Genomic DNA, 17,046 nt, shown 5'->3' on the forward strand with positions numbered 1-17,046 from the left:
ACCACCAGGGGGGGCTTAGGGTTAGGCACCAACAGGGGGGTCTTAGGGTTAGGCACCAGGGGGGTCTTAGGGTTTGGCACAACCGGGGGAGATTTAGGGTTAGGCACCACCAGGGGAGATTTAGGGTTAAGCACCACCAGGGAGTCTTAGAGTTAGGCACCACCACGGGGGTCTTAGAGTTAGGCACCTCCAGGGGAGATTTAGGGTTAGGCACCACCAGGGGGGTCTTAGGGTTAGGCACCACCAGGGGAGATTTAGGGTTAGGCACCACCAGGGGGGGTCTTAGGGTTAGGCGCCACCAGGGGGCGAAGGGTTAGGGACAGGTACGGGGAGGGTTCTAAATGAGAGTAGGGTTAGGTTTAGTTGTAGTGAAATGTTAGTAATATTTACTAATGTTTTACACTAGTTATTACGAACACACATATCTTTTTTTCATCGTTATAAACAATATTTTCAGATTTTATTATATGAAGAAACGATAAATGAAGGTTATTCACCATAATATGCAATTATAACGATTAAACATATATTATCGTTTTTTTAACAAACATAATTATAAGTTTCACTTTTAAAACCGGAAAGCTTATCGTTTCCACAATTTGCGATTTCATACACGTTATTAAATGTTTTTTTAACTTGTAAAACATTATTTGTAAAGGAAATACAACACAATATTTTTTAAAAACGCTATTACCGCTTATCGTTTACACCCTGCGCCCTTTTTTCCCAACGCCCTTTTTGCATGTACGCGCCAAAGAGGCCCAAAATGGCACACGTGCTAAGTAATGACTTTCTTCCATAAGAAACACAGATGGATGCAAATTTCATATATGTCCAGCTTATGCTTTTTGTCCCATATGCAGCAGAACTTTTAATTCTTTACTTCTCAAAAAATTAGAAACCGAAAAATATGGAGCCTCTGAAGATGCCACAACCCAAATCAATGCAATGAACACGGCTCTGCACACAAGTAAGTCTGTTTAACGGTAATTGTTTATATGGCTTTGCCGGGGCTGGCTTTATTCCAGTAAGCAAGTGCCAGCCGCGACATGTGTGGGCCTCGGCAATCTCTTAAATCAAGATATTCAGAGGATATCGGCGTGGGGCATTTCCAAGGACATTAGCGTGGGATTATTAATGAAAAATATTTATAGTTAATAAACCACTTTATCCTTAGTGGGTTTTTTTACCTTATGCATCTGACTAATTGTCACATTTCATCGCTTCTTTCACTCATTTGCCAATAGTTTTATCACTACTTAGCACACCTAAATGATCTATATCTAACAAGGGCTCTGCCTCTTGACACAGAAGACCTGGGTTTGAATCTCGGCTCTTCCTGTCCAGTAAGCGCTTGTTCACATTATCAGCGTTTGAAGATTTTTTTTTTCTAAGCGCTGGCGATTTTGCAAATCGCCCTGAAAGCACTTGTGCAATGATTTCCTATCAGAGTGTTCACATGTTACAAATCGCATGTTACAAATCGCAAACGCGCGACATGTACCATTTTCTGAGCGTTTTTGCTCAGTGCGAGGTATAGAGAAATCGCAAAGCGCTTGACAAATCGCTTTGTATAGCAATTTTCCAAGGACTTTTAAAGGACCTCTGTCGCAAAAATCTTAAAATTTAAAATACATGTAAACATATACAAATAAGAAGTATGTTTCTTCCACAGTAAAATGAGCCATAAATTACTGTTTCTCCTATGTTGCTGTCACTTACAGTGGGTAGTAGAGATCTGACATTACCAACAGATTTTGGACTAGCCCATCTTCTCATGGGGGGTTCTCAGGGTTTTCTTTATTTTTAAAAGCACTTAGTGAATGGCAGTTGCTCCGTCCAACTGCCAAAAAAGTGTGCAGCGAGCAGGGAGGCTGGCCAGAATCATTATATAAATCTTTTTCAGGGAATGTCTTTATAAAGAATAAAGTCCATGCTAAGAATTAGGGGTGGGATGGCGAATCCGGCGAATCCACGAATCCCTCGAATATTGAGAAATATTCGAGATTCGTGGATTCGAATCCCGACGCCATTTCCCCCTTAACGAATCCGCCGAATCCCGCTTTCTCCCTCCCTCCCTGCATACCAGCAGCATTGACTGGAGGAGACCCGGATCTAGAAAATCGGCGGCGGCAGGCTGTCACGGTTACTATTAGTGGCGGTATCCTCCAGTTCTTCTGCAGCAGTGAGCGGCTCCATGACGTCACCCAGCAGTGCCCCCTGCGTCCTCTCCATGAATGCAGCGCCTGACTCTGCGTGTAACCATGGAGAGGACGCAGGGGGCACTGCTGGGTGACGTCATGGAGCCGCTCACTGCTGCAGAAGAACTGGAGGATACCGCCACTAATAGTAACCGTGACAGCCTGCCGCCGCCGATTTTCTAGATCCGGGTCTCCTCCAGTCAATGCTGCTGGTATGCAGGGAGGGAGGGTCTCCTCCTCCATAAAACTCCTTCTTCTGCCCCCAGAGTCCCCCACAGCTTGACACAGTCCCCCACATTAGAACTTTCTCCATTTCTGCCCCCTCCACCGGGAGCCCTGCCTACTCGCACACTTGGGATGGACCGGAACTTACAGGACAGTATGAAAACAGATAAATAAACCCGGTATGTATTTACTATTTAGAGAATTTAGCCTAAATGCCCCCTCACCTGTGTGTAATCTAATTGCCCCTCACCTGTGTGTAATCTAATTGCCCCTCACCTGTGTGTAATCTAATTGCCCCTCACCTGTGTTATCTAATTGCCCCTCACCTGTGTAATCTAATTGGCCCTTACCTGTGTGTAATCTAATTGCCCCTCACCTGTGTGTAATCTAATTGCCCCTCACCTGTGTGTAATCTAATTGCCCCTCACCTGTGTTATCTAATTGGCCCTCACCTGTGTGTAATCTAATTGGCCCTCACCTGTGTGTAATCTAATTGCCGTCTCATCTGTGTCTATTCACAAGTTGTAATTTGATGGCTAGCTATACTCAAGGCACCTATACCTAACTAGCTACACTGAGGGCCCCTATACCTAACTAGCTACACTGAGGGCCCCTATACCTAACTAGCTACACTGAATGCCCCTATACCTAACTAGCTATACTGAGGGTCCCTATACCTAACTAGCTACACTGAATGCCCCTATACCTAACTAGCTATACTGAGGGCCCCTATACCTAACTAGCTACACTGAGGGCCCCTATACCTAACTAGCTACACTGAATGCCCCTATACCTAACTAGCTATACTGAGGGCCCCTATACCTAACTAGCTACACTGAGGGCCCCTATACCTAACTAGCTACACTGAATGCCCCTATACCTAACTAGCTATACTGAGGGTCCCTATACCTAACTAGCTACACTGAATGCCCCTATACCTAACTAGCTATACTGAGGGTCCCTATACCTAACTAACTTTAAAGAAGGCCCCTATACCTTGCTAGCTATACTAAAGGCCCCTATGCTTTGCTAGCTTTATTAAAGGCATCCATACATAACTAGCTATACTGAAGGCACCTATGCCTAACTAGCTATACTGAAGGCACCTATACCTAACTAGCTATACTGAAGGCACCTATACCTAACTAGCTATACTGAAGGCACCTATACCTAACTAGCTATACTGAAGGCACCTATACCTAACTAGCTATACTGAGGGTCCCTATACCTAACTAGCTACACTGAATGCCCCTATACCTAACTAGCTATACTGAGGGTCCCTATACCTAACTAACTTTAAAGAAGGCCCCTATACCTTGCTAGCTATACTAAAGGCCCCTATGCTTTGCTAGCTTTATTAAAGGCATCCATACATAACTAGCTATACTGAAGGCACCTATGCCTAACTAGCTATACTGAAGGCACCTATACCTAACTAGCTATACTGAAGGCACCTATACCTAACTAGCTATACTGAAGGCACCTATGCCTAGCTAGCTATACTGAAGGCACCTATACCCAGCTAGCTATACTGAAGGCACCTATACCCAGCTAGCTATGCTGAAGGCACCTATGCCTAGCTAGCTATACTGAAGGCACCTTTACCTAGCTACCTATAGTGTGAGCACCTAGCCTGCCTACCTATACTGTGGGCAACTATTCCACGGATCGCAGGATTCGTTAGATTCGGGATTCGAAAGGTTCGAGATATTCGAGAACCTTTTTAGATTCAGATTCGGATTCGAAGAAATTGTGGATTCGTCCCATCCCTACTAAGAATCCTCCATGAAGAAGAGATGGACTAACCCAAAACCTGTCTGTAATGTCAGATTTCTACTACTTACTGTAAGTGACAGCAACATAGGAGAGAAGTAATGTATGGCTCATTTTACTCTGGGAGAAATGTACTTCTTATTTGTATGTGTTTTACATTTTAACAATTCCTCTTTAAGAATAAATACATTGTATTATTTCTTTTCCGGTTTAAAAAGTTCACTTCCTGACTGACGTCAGGAAGTGAAAAACACAATCGCTTAGCAAAAGCATTTAGAAAAACCCTCCCCAAAATGCTCCCCAAATCGCTCAGCCTTGGGCAAGACTTCCTAAAACTGCTACTTGCCTATACAGCACGTCCTAGTGGTTGCAGCTCTGGCTCTAGCCTTGGAGTCCGCCAGGAGAAAAAAATGTTTTGTCTTGTTTGTCTTATTCTCTGTGCATTTTAACTGGACCTGAACTCTTGCACAAAACAGAAGGAAAACAAAGAGAAATGCACCCTGTATGTATTTAGAGAGTTTAGCCGGTCTAATTCCCCCTCATCTGTGTCTAATCACAAGTTGTAATCTGATCTCTCCCCTGTGTCACATGACTGCCAATGGCAGAGATGGCAGATAAACCCATTTGAAGGCACAGGCTGTTAATATGTCTGCTTCCATGAATCAGGAAGTAGAAACTGTACAGATTTATTTTAGGATTTGTATCCGCTGCAACAAAGAAATGTTTTTTGTTAAACCACTTCCCCGAGACGAGTAACTACATCCCTGCTAAATGCCATAGTTGTGCAGGGACATAGCCACTACGTCCCTCCCCACTGCGCTTTCCCCCTCGACCCCTCCCATGCTCGTTACTGCTAACGATTGTTAGCCGCTAGATCAATGAAAGGAAACAGAGTTCCCATTCATTGATCTAAGTCCCCTTGTGAGTGACCGCAGCTGTCTAAGAGACGGCGCTGCCATTCACAAAGACTATCCACGCAGTGCTTCCTGTTTGCGTAGTAATACTATGCATACGGAAGTCACCTGCAAGGACAGCTTGTGGCCAAATAGTAAAATTACATCTACATTTTTTTTTTAAATAAAGGACCTATTTTTACCTTCTTTTACATTTTAATTTAACCCCTGACCTCCCACACTCCGCAATAGTTATCAAATGTATTTTTTTTTTAAATAAAAATGTACAAATTAAAAAAATAAATAAATAGCTGCCTTAGGGACTGAACGTTTTTTTTAATATGTATGTAAAGGGGGTATATTACTGTTACTTTATAAATTATGGGCTTATAATTAGGGATGGATGCAAAACTGAAAAAATGCACCTTTATTTACAAATAAAATGTTGGCACCATACATTGTACTAGGGAACTATTTTTAAACGTTGCAATAACCGGGACAAATGGGCAAATAAAATGTGTGGGTTTTAATTACGTTAGCATGTATTATTTTAAAATTATAATGGCTGAAAACTGAGAAATAATGATTTTTTTCCCCATTTTTTTAATTACTTTTCCTGTTAGATCACTTTTAAAATAAAAAAATTCTTATCAAAAAGTACCCACCAAAGAAAGCCTAATTGGTGGCAAAAAAAGCAAGATATAGATTTATTGTGATAAGTAGCAATAAAGTTATAGGTAAATGAATTGAAGGAGCGCTGACAGGTGAAAATTGCTGTGGTTTTTTAAGGGAAAAAACCCTTCGAGTTTATTATGCTGTTGAGTATCTTTTAGAGCAGAAATGATGCTCTGAGTTCAGGTCTGCTTTAAGGGGAAATTTAAAAAAAGAGAAAAAAAAGCAACAATACTTTCTACTAAAGTGGACCTGAACAGGACACAAGGGATACAGAAAAAAATGCACTCTGTGTGTTTTTAGTTTTAATGTCCCCTCATATTGAAGTATTCACAAGTGTAATTTGATATCTCAGCTGTGTTAGCACAGAAATTTGACAGTTCTTGGCAGACACAGCTAATATGTAAACACAGGATTTTAACTCTTTATTTACTTCCATTAAAGCAGGAAGTAGACTAACTGGAAATGTATTGCAGAAGTTCTGTAAGCTGTAACAAAGAAATGTTTTTCTATAAAGTTAATTATGGTGTGGCTTATCTTTTTAGAACAGAGGAAAAGTTCTGAGTTCAGGTCCACAAAATGAAGGGTACTGGACCCAGTACAGACCCCTGTGGGGCCCCACTGCTAACAGTCACCCATTTTGAATATGATCCATTGACCACAACTCTTTGCCTTTTGTCCATTAGCCAGCTCCCTATCCATGCACACAGACTCTTCCCCAGTACTTGCAGGCTCAATTTTTGCACCAGACTATTGTCGTAAACAGTGTTGAAGGCCTTTGCAAAGTCCAAGCATACCAAATCTACGGCAGTCCCATATCCATACTAGCATTCACTTCCTCATAAAATCTGAGCATTTTAGTCAAACAGGACTTGTCCTTAGTAAACCAATGCTGTCTTTTATAGGATCTCTTAGGAAACCCTCAGATAGTTTGCGCACAACTGATGTTAAGCTTACAAATCTATAATTTCTTAAAGCACTTTTTTTGCCCTTCTTAAATAATGTGTAGTTAATATAAAAGTATTTCTATTGTTTTTTATTTAAAGAGGAGTTGTCAGCCATACTATCTCAGAAAAAAAACACATAAGTAGATACATACTTGCTCTTCTTACATAACACATGTATTGCACAGTCCACATTTTGATTTGTCATTTTTCTATAGTAAAAAAGAGAATCCTTTTTAGGATTCTCCATTTTAACTGTGTCTGTCTTGAAGCCAATCCTGATGTCATTTCCTCCCTTACTCTTCTCTGCCTGATTGTATATGCATTGCCTGGCCTCCTCCCAGTCTTCAGGCACTCCCACCCAGCTCTGCAATAGAAAGTGCATTGTCTCAGCATGAAAAATGTTGGCCAATCAGAGAGGAACAGAGGCGTGGGAGGGGAAAACAGGAGGGGAAGAGGCTTCAGCCAATCAGGCTGTGTTCGTTATGTCTGAGAGGAAAGTAAAGAAGCAAAAAAAGATAACCCAGCATGCACTGCAACTTCCTTTGTGCGGCAATGTACCAAATAAGAGTCAGGTAAACTGGGGAATGATCATTTATCAACAAGAAAAGTAATAGTGATTTTAACTTTCGGATTGCCTGGTTAACAACCTTATTACTTGTTTACCAGATAAAAATAAAGAATTGAGCTTTGATTTTATGCCTGACAGTTACACTTTTTAAAAACAATTATACGAACATATCATGTATGTACTGTGTGTGTAGTGTGTATGGTGTATGTATAATGTGAAGAAGGGAGGTGACACAGGCTGCCATGTCTGGTATGCCAAATAGCAAATAGGCCAGGTAAAATTACATCTGTGCAGAGGGTTCCACTAATTTCCGGTTAGTCACTTTGTTCAAGTTTGGATTGTATCCTGGAGTAATCTGTGGGTAATACAGAATTATTTTTCCCTCTAGGTGGCGATATGTCTCACGATACCACACCTACAGAGGTAGCATCCACAGAGGTAACAGTAACTTAGTTCTGAAAAGTATCAAACTTTTTACAGCACGGAGATATAAACATGAGCTGTAACTAGTGTTGTTGATCAGATTAGTGCTAGGCTCGGTTCCCACTTGCGACGAATCTAGCCAGATCCGCAAAAGAGCGCTAAAGCGTATCTGTCCTGATATGTTGCATCTCTTTTTGACGTACACTCAATGCGTATGTTTCTAAAAACCAAAACTCCTGGCAGCGTTAATTACTATTAACCTTCCTACGCCTATGGAGGCACCCAAATGCCTGGGGCCCTCTTTGCCTGCCTCCAGGGGCGTAGCAATAGAGGTTGCAGAGGTCGTGACCGCATCAGGTCCCTTGGGCCCGGAGGGGCCCCGAAGGGCCGTCCCTCAACTGCAGTATTAGCTCTCTATTGGTCCTGTGCTCATAATAATCACTTCTATAAATACTTTTATTATTAGTAATTAATAACAAACTGTTCCCCATCCCCTTCTTGCACCTCTGACACTGTAGTTTCCATTGGCAGGTTTTGGTGTGCCGTATCAATTGTTACGTATAGAGCGTTTGGGGGGCCCTATTGTAAAACTTGCATCGGTGCCCACAGCTCCTGAGCTACGCCACTGCCCGCCTCGCTTTTTTGTGCTCTGTGGCAGATCCATGGTCATAGCTGCTTGGGTCTCGCCACCACCTCTTAGGTCACCGCTGCTCAGGGCACCGGCGCCAACAAGCGCCGCAATACAAACGGGAGCTCCAGCGAAAGCCTATTAAATGGCTGGGGCTCCCTATTGAACATGAAACCGACCAATGGGAGTCCTCGAGGACTCCCATTGGTCTGTTTCGGCTTCTGTTTGTTTTGTGGTGCTTGTCAGTGACGTTGACCTGAGCAGCAGAGGGGCCCAGGGCCGGTCCGCCCATGAAGCGGGGTGAAACTTTTGCCTCAGGCGGCACTTCTGGGGGGGCGGCACCTGCCTGTCCGTGGGTGTGTGGGGCCGCCCGAGCTGGAGGGGATAGCGGGCAAGAAGGGGGTATTAGCCGCAGGCAGCAAAGTAACTTTTTAAAGCTGGAGGGGAGCGGAGGACGGGGGACCCAGGCGAGGGAGGGGGGGTCCGACCCCCCTCCCCGCCGCTAGGCCCAATACCACCTTCCTGCCCGCTATCCCCTTCAGCTCGGGCGGCCCCCCCACCCACGGCTTGGGGGGGGGGGGCGGCGATTTCTTTAAAGATTGCCTCAGGCGGCAAAAAGTCTAGGGCCGGGCCTGAAGGGACCCAAGCATCAGCGATGACCAGCGCAGATGAGGGCAGAAAGTGACAGAAGAACAGATGCGGTACAGAGCCCAGTGGGTCCATTCCCATAGGCTTGCACTGTTTTCATTGGCATTGACTGTTTGCCTTGTCTGGAAAAATGAAGCAATCTATGATGAGATTACTGCAACAAAGCAAAGTGATTTGTTAAAAATAGCAAGTGGAAGCACAAGCGGTTTATAACATTAGATCCCTTTGCATGTCCGTCGCTGCAGAAAACATACTGAATGGCTACGTTTTCTTTACACATGGGAACTAAGCCTACAGATCCATACCCACGTCATGATTTTTCTCACAATTTTTTCATGGCAAAAGATCATTTTTGCTATATCGCGCAACATTTGTTTAACAAAAATTTGTTCTATTATGTCTAACGATTGCGGACTACCCTCAACGATGGTTTCATTTTGAAAGGCCGTCATGTCGGATCACAGCACGACAAATCATTCAGATCTTGCTTTTATTACTGCTATTCTGGTGAATGATCATTTGTTGGAAGAGATCCCAGGTCCATCTGGTTGTGGGTACTCGGCTTTAGACCATACATGTCAAACTCCGGCCTGCAGGCCAAATTTGTCCCCCCCCCCCAAAGCATCAAATTTGGCCTCCAGATCCATCAAGTTTGGCTCCCGAGTGGTTTCCCCATGTTGCATTATGTTTGGCCCACTATCGACCTTTAAGGAAGCTATATTGAAGGTTAAGCCCTAGATCACCGAGATAAGTCATATGGGGAGGTGGAGGCTGTACCCCATTGAACTGTATAGAGAGGGAGTGGGCCACTAGACACCAGGGAACTGTATGGGGTAGACAGGGAGGTCCACTAAACACCAGGGACTGAATAGGGGAGGGAGGCGGCATTAGACATTAGGAAACTGCATAGGGGAGGGAGGTCCACTAGACACCAGTGAACTGTATAGAGGAGTGAGGAGGACCACTAACCTCCAGGGAGCTGTATAGGGGAGGGTGGAGGCATTAGTCACCAGAGAACTGTATAGGGGAGGTTTAAAGGCCATTAGACACCAGGGAACTTTAAGGGAGGGGGGTGGTCACTAGACATCGAGGTTGGCCCACAACTTGGTTGCAGTGCTCAATTTCCGCCCACTTTGTATTTGAGTTTGACACCTCTGCTTTAGACTCATCACGATCATCATTATCATCATCGTTTAAAGGGAAATAAATATGGCAGCTTCCATATCCCTCTGAAGGTGGCCATACATCTAGTGATTTTGTGGCCCAATCGACCATCTGATTCGATGATTGTTTTGAATCGGATTAAAATCAAGCATACCCAATAGGCAATTTGACCAACTGTGGGCCGAATGTATCGTTTAAGCAAGCTGGAAAATCTCAGGGCGATGTGAACAAACGGTGCATGGCGGTAACAGCGTGCCATTTCAAGAGGAGTGACGAACGTAACAGAACCTCTCGGCTGCTGTCCCCCTGTTAATGCGCCTCCCCCTCCTGTGCAATAAAATCTCACCCGTTCTAGCTGCACCTGCTTCCCTAATCGCGTCCCATGTGGCTGTATAGCACTTCAATTAAATATAATGATAAAATAATTGGTGCACGACTAGAACACAAAGAAGGTCCGCACCAGTCCACCACAAATCCTCTTTTATTGTTTGGACATATCCAGAATTAAAACACCATCATATCTCAAGCTGACATGTTTCAGACCCGTTCAGTCCTTAATCATGCTATAATTATGGACTGTATGGGTCCGAAACATGTCAGCTTGAGATATGATGATGTTTTGATTCTGGATATGTCCAAACAATAAAAGAGGATTTGTGGTGGACTGGTGTGGACCTTCTTTGTGTTCAAAGGTCTCTGCAGGCCTTGCTGACCTGGTCCTGCACGGTCCTCTACCTTTGGGGTGTAGCAGTGTCCATCTTCCAAAACCCACATTGGTGCACTAGAGCTGTAAGATGTCTATTTAGCCAATACGACTTACCTCTGATTTTTCTGTCTCCCCATAAGACTGCAGTATCACAATATTCTGGCATTTTCCTATTTTTCCGTGTTTCTGCTCTGATCCTGTTCATCCTGACATCAGTGATCCTGTCCAGCCGTAAGTAATGTCCATGGCAAAGGGAAGCAGCACAATTCTTATTGGTGCTCCTGCATGCCACCTTCTTTGTGCCTCCATCTGTGCCCCTGTTCGTCCTTCCGTCCCCGTGTTCAGCCTTCTGTCCCCCTGTTCTACCTTCTGTCCCCCTGTTTGTCCTTCTGTCCCCCTGTTCAACCTTCTGTCCCACTGTTCGTCCTTCTGCCTCCTTCTGTCTCCCTGTTTGTCCTTCTGTGCCCCTGTGCTTCTTTCTTTTCCCCTTTGTGCCTCCTACTGGTTCTCCATGTGACTCCTTCTGTCCCCCTGTGCCTCTTTCTGTCCTCCTGTGCCACTATCTGTCCCTGCCCCCCTCCTGCGCTCCCCCAGCCCAGTGTGTAAATGCAGAGAGTAGCGCAGCAGAAGCTGTGCTCTTACCTCTTCACCGGAATCCAGCACTGTGCCTGTGTGACCATCCTGTCCATCTCAAGCTCCCTCTAGTGCTGGCAACTCACTCTCCTCATGTTGCGTGTAATCACGTAAGAGAAAGCACTGGACTCTGAAAAAGAGGTAAGAGCACAGCTTCTGCTGCCCTATACTCTGCATTTACACACTAAGCTGGGGTAGTGCAGGAAGGGGGTGTGCAATGGAATGGTTTGGTGGGTTTTTTGTATCGCAGGGACTCTCTGTATTATGCATCCACCTTGTACGGCACATGGATTTATATTCTGTATTGTGGGTATTCGTGGAGAGAAATACATTTACATAGATCTGTAGATCAGTCCTGAAAGAGGGGCAAGAGGTATTTAGTTCTCAAAGAGGGACTGTCCCTTCAAAAAAGGGACATTTACGATCAGCCCACAAAATCTAGCAATGTTTGAGCACCCTAACACCCCCTCCACCCACAGACAGGGCTGGTGCACACCAGAGCGATTCTGGAGCATTTTTAAAAACGCTAGCTGTTTGAAAACTGCTTGCGTAATGTATTTCAATGGGCTGTGCACACTAGAGTGGTTTGTTGTTTCCACAAACGCAAAACTCGGGGGCTGCAGCATTTTTTAGATTTCTGAGGCGTTTCTGCCTCAATGTTAAAGTACAGGAAAGTGGAAAACCGCTCTGAAAAACGCTAGATCAGAGTGGTTTGCCAGGTGTTTTTGTTACAGAAGCTGTTCAGTAACAGCTTTACTGTAACAATATATGAGATCTGCTACACAAATACGCTCTAAAAAAACACTAGGCATGATTAGAAAACCTCTCTAAACATGCCTAGAATTGCTCTGAAAATCTGCTTCAAAAACCTCTAGCGTTTTGCGGATCTGCTAGAGGTTTCTGGTGTGCACTGGCCCAAACAGAGAGGCGTGAGGTATAGCATACGGGAATGGTAAGAGTGGAGTATGCATACAGTGTATAGCCTAGGGTCATTTATTTGTCAATGAATCTCATTGTTTGACCCCACCCCCACTATAATGTGCTGGGAGATGTCCCTGATATTTGGGGGCCTGATCTGTACAGCCCAATAAACCAAAGACTGCCATTTTCTCAGAGTCATTGGCCTCAATTCACTAAGATCATGCTAGAGATAATAAGGCAAGAGAAAACTTACCTTCACACGTGAGAGAGTTATCTTACCTCTTCATTCCTTAAGTTACCTCTCCTGTAGTTAATTTACCTCCTCTGTAGTTATTTTCACACGCAGTTAATTAACAGCTTGTCTTTTACTCTGGAGTTATTTTAAGGATTGGAGAGTTAATTTAAAGACAGAAGAGTTAACTTTAGGCTTGCCTGAGGTAAAATGTTTCCTGAATACTACATGCCTTATCACCATGGTAACAACTCTAGAAGAGTTATTAAAGACAGGAGATAAGCTTAGTGAATTGAGGCCATTCTCTGATCGTCTGCTTTGAGTCTGATTGGCTGCTCCAGTTGATGCAAGCTGCTTTTTCTCTGTTTTCAAATCATCTTTTGTTTCAACAGTTTTCCGGCAAACTCCAGCCAGAAACGTGGACGCTACAGCACATGCAAGAAGCCAGCCAATGAGTGATGTCTGCACAGGATTCCCCTGCAAGCCTCTTGCTTGGAGAAAAGAAACAGAACGTATTTAATTAATGGGCCTGATTTATTAGAATCTTTCTGGAATGGAAGCAGTGAAGGAACATAAGTGATCCTGAAACTTGGCCTGGAGTCGCTAAAAGTTATCTGCGATTTGGTGGGAAGGACTGAAATGCCAAGCTGGGTCATTCAGGACCATAGAGTGTAGCTGAGAAAATTCACATGGAATACCACTGGATTGGCATTTTTAATTTGCACCTATTCAAAATTTGCTTTCAGGAAATATAAACAAGAATATTTTTGAATGTTTTTCAGACTCTTTTGTTTGCCACCCGACTGTTGCCTGGAAATCAGTCCTTGGGATGTTGGAGTTACATTTATTTTTTTGCGTTGCGGTGGGAATGAGATGCTCCTGCTGCATCCCACCGCAATGCAAAAAATGACAAACGTATGAACCTGCGGCACAGTGCGGCGTCAAGGTCATATGTATAGCCCCGCTCAGTGACATACTCCCTACTGGGCAGGAAGTGTGTCACTGGGATTCCCATCGGTCCGTGTGTGGGGCATACCACACTCCGTCGTTTACACTATGTGTGTCACCCATAGACTTCCATTACTCCAAGCACCGTGTGTTAAGCGTGGTGCTTGCGGTAACGTGCTGTTGCCCTTGCATCAGCTCGGATAGTTTGGCGCACCGCAAGGGACCGTATCAATGATCTCCATAGACTTGCATTGCTTTCGCGGACCCTCATAGCAAAATAAGGTACCGTACCCTAGGTTTACCCTGCTAGTGTAAAAGGGCTCTAAAGAGGAAATAAATGTCATCCTCCATATCTCTCTCACTTCAGGTTCTCTTTGAGTACAAGATTACTAAGTATTCATACATCATAGAATCTTGATTGTACAATCTAACCACATCTTAAGCCTCTTACCAACACTTGGCTGAGGTGGCCGGAAACTACCTCCTCAGCCAATAATGAGGCATGTGTACAGAGGCCCCGACCTGCAAGCCATCTGCCCAGTGGATCAACTCACCCCCAGGGACAACCGATTGTTTTGTGCACGCCATTCCCCCGCCTACCATGTGATGTCACACATGTGCTGCTCCGTTTTTTCCATCTGCTCCCTACATAGCAACGGAGCGCATCTTAACCTACACAGCTGGCTTCGCGTCACTGCAGCTCAGCCCAGCAATGACACCTGATTTCCGATGGGTGACATTCATCAAAGGTGTCTACGCACCGTAAAAAGGGTACATTAGGCCGCCCTACAAAAAAATCTTTTACTGACTTGAAGCTTCTCCAGCCCATAGAAATCCCTTTTCCCGGGAGTGTTCTGTGCTTGCAAAGTTCATAAAGACTTGAACTGCACAAGCGCAGATCTCTCCCAGCAACGGCTCTCTTGGCAATGTGCAGAAGACCGTAAGCCAGGTGCAGGGGGGACATCTTGTGGCCAAATAGTAAAACTACACCCTAGTACATTAAATTGAATACAAATACATAAATCCCCTATTAAAATTAACTTTGTACCTCCCTCACGCTCCCATAGTTATTTTCGCAGATAAGGGCTTGTAATTAGTGACAGACGAAAAAGTGAAAAAATACACCTTTATTTCCAAATAAAATATTGTCGCCATACATTGTATTAGGGACATTTGCCAAACGTTGTAATAAATGGGACAAATAGGCAAAAAAAAGTGTGAGTTTTATCCACAGTAGCACATTTTATTTTATAACTATAATGGCTGAAAACATTTTTTAATATTTTTCTTATTCCTGTTAAAATGCATTTAAAATAAAATAATTCTTAGCAAAATGTAGCACCCAAAGAAAGCCTATATCGTGGTGAAAAAATACCAAGGTATAGATCATTTTGTTGTAATAAGTAGTGATAAAGTTATTGGTGAAAGAGTGGAATGAGAGCAGGAATGTAAAAATTGCTCTGGTCCATAAGGGGGAAGAAAAAAAACCTCAGTGGTTAAAGGTCAGCAGAGTTGAGAATACTTTGAAGCGTTTGTTTAAGAGGAAAGATGGCACAATCAAGACTAGTTTATGGTCAGCTGGAGGCTGCATATACACATCCAATTATGTTGGTCAATGATTGGCCAATCATGTTACCAGCTCCATGTAGAATGGGAGCTTACCTGCTCAATCTGCTCATAGTATTACAATTCTGATGGCCCTCATACTACATTGAGGTGGTTAAATTGGATTTGTGAACCAGGCTTTACACATTAACCTTCACTATTTAAGCCGCTTCTGCTGGAAAAATCCCCTACATGGCCCAGTTCACATTCTAAATCGCCAGCACCATTGCAAGCGCTGAGCAAATTATTAAGAGTTTTGTAATCGCTTTTCCCCGCGCTATGCGCTTAGAAAAGTGCTTTTCTAAGCGCTTTTGCAGAGAGATTTTATTTTTTACTTCCTGACGTCAGGCAGGAAGTGAATTATTTCACTCGGAAATGGATAAATACAATGTATGTATTCATAAAAGCGCTTGAGAAATCACTATTCAAAAAGCTTTTTCAAGCGCTTTGCGATTTCCTTATACCTTCCATTGAGAAAAAGCGCTCAGAAAATGGTACTTTTGGAAACAGAACGCAATCGAACCGCCCATATGTGAACACTCTCATAGGGTATCATTGCACAAGCGCTTTTTATAAAATCGCCAGCGCTTACAAAAATAAGTAAATAGTGTGAACAAGCCCTATGGGAATGTTTTGCATTGGAGCGCGGTCACACAAGGAGCTCAGAGGAATACAGACAGATGATTTGTAGCTGATCCACAGACGCTCAGATCGAATGGCGAGTATCTGTTGTGTACGTTTTGAACAGGGAGACGCCAATGTAGAATAAAATAATCTAAAAGCAGTTTAAAAAGGGGGGAGTTGGTGGACTTACCTCCCTCGAGAAGAAAACAGACTAGGATTTGTTATTTTAGTAATAAATAACATTTAATTGTAGCTCCAATATGCAACGCGTTTCACGGGCAAAATCCCACTTCATCAGGAAATCAATGGAGAAAAAGGAACTAGTTCGAGACTGTATGACAGCCGAGCGTCTCTGTGTTCTGGCAAGGAAATGAACAGCGCTATTTAAAAACAGATAAGTGCCTACCTGCAAGAGAGTGCAAGCCCCACTTGTGGGATAAAATACACACTGAGCATACACATGACCTGTTTACCACTGAAGGATGTTGGTTTCCTGTAACAGCTTGCATGCAACTTGTTAAGTACTCGTCCCTCCCACTGCGGAGAAGTCATCCTTGATGGGAGGGGACCTAACACTACCTAAATCCTAACCTATGTATATGCATAGCCTGGGTGCGGCTAATCAAGTAAAATCGAAAATTGAAAATTGCGCAAAAGGTGGATCAGCGCATCACCAGGCCGCCTCCGAATGGCCTCCAATCAGAGGTGCGCTTAACCCGCCCCCCAGAAACTGCAAACGCACCTTGAACCCAAACAGAAGCTCTGCATATACACCAAAAGCAAAGTGGGAGCAGCTGACCAAAAATGATTTAAATTAGTACATGGCAAGGAAATGAACAGGGCTATTTGAAAACAGATAAGTGCCTACCTGCAAGAGAGTGCAAGCCCCTGGGTGCGGCTAATCAAGTAAAATCAAAAATTGAAAATTGCGCAAAAGTTAACAGCTTTGCTTTTGGTGTATATGCAGAGCTTCTGTTTGGGTTCAAGGTGCGTTTGCAGTTTCTGGGGGGGCTCAGCGCACCTCTGATTGGAGGCCATTTGGAGGCGGCCTGGTGATGCGCTGATCCACCTTTTGCACAATTGATTAGCCGCACCCAGGCTATGCATATACATAGGTTAGGATTTAGTTAGTGTTAGGTCCCCTCCCATAGGGGGATGACTTCTCCGAAGTGGGAGGGACGAGTACTTAACAAGTTGCATGCAAGCTGTTACAGGAAACCAACATCCTCCAGTGG

The 17,046-nt window shown here is 43.9% G+C and overlaps 1 protein-coding gene across 1 annotated transcript in view; it reads left to right on the forward strand.

Moving 5' to 3' along the window:
• The window catches only part of LOC137564372 (hepatitis A virus cellular receptor 1 homolog), a 254,170-nt gene extending 240,764 nt beyond the window's left edge, over positions 1-13,406 (forward strand). The window contains exons 6-9 of the mRNA XM_068278157.1: positions 899-970; positions 7,668-7,717; positions 10,989-11,079; positions 13,027-13,406. Coding sequence (XP_068134258.1) covers positions 899-970; positions 7,668-7,717; positions 10,989-11,079; positions 13,027-13,154 — 341 coding nt within the window. The 3' untranslated portion in view covers positions 13,155-13,406. The remainder of the gene's footprint in view (positions 1-898; positions 971-7,667; positions 7,718-10,988; positions 11,080-13,026) is intronic.
• Positions 13,407-17,046: the final 3,640 nt, after the last annotated feature.

Source organism: Hyperolius riggenbachi, chromosome 3, assembly GCF_040937935.1.
Source record: "Hyperolius riggenbachi isolate aHypRig1 chromosome 3, aHypRig1.pri, whole genome shotgun sequence".
Classification (NCBI taxonomy): domain Eukaryota; kingdom Metazoa; phylum Chordata; class Amphibia; order Anura; family Hyperoliidae; genus Hyperolius; species Hyperolius riggenbachi.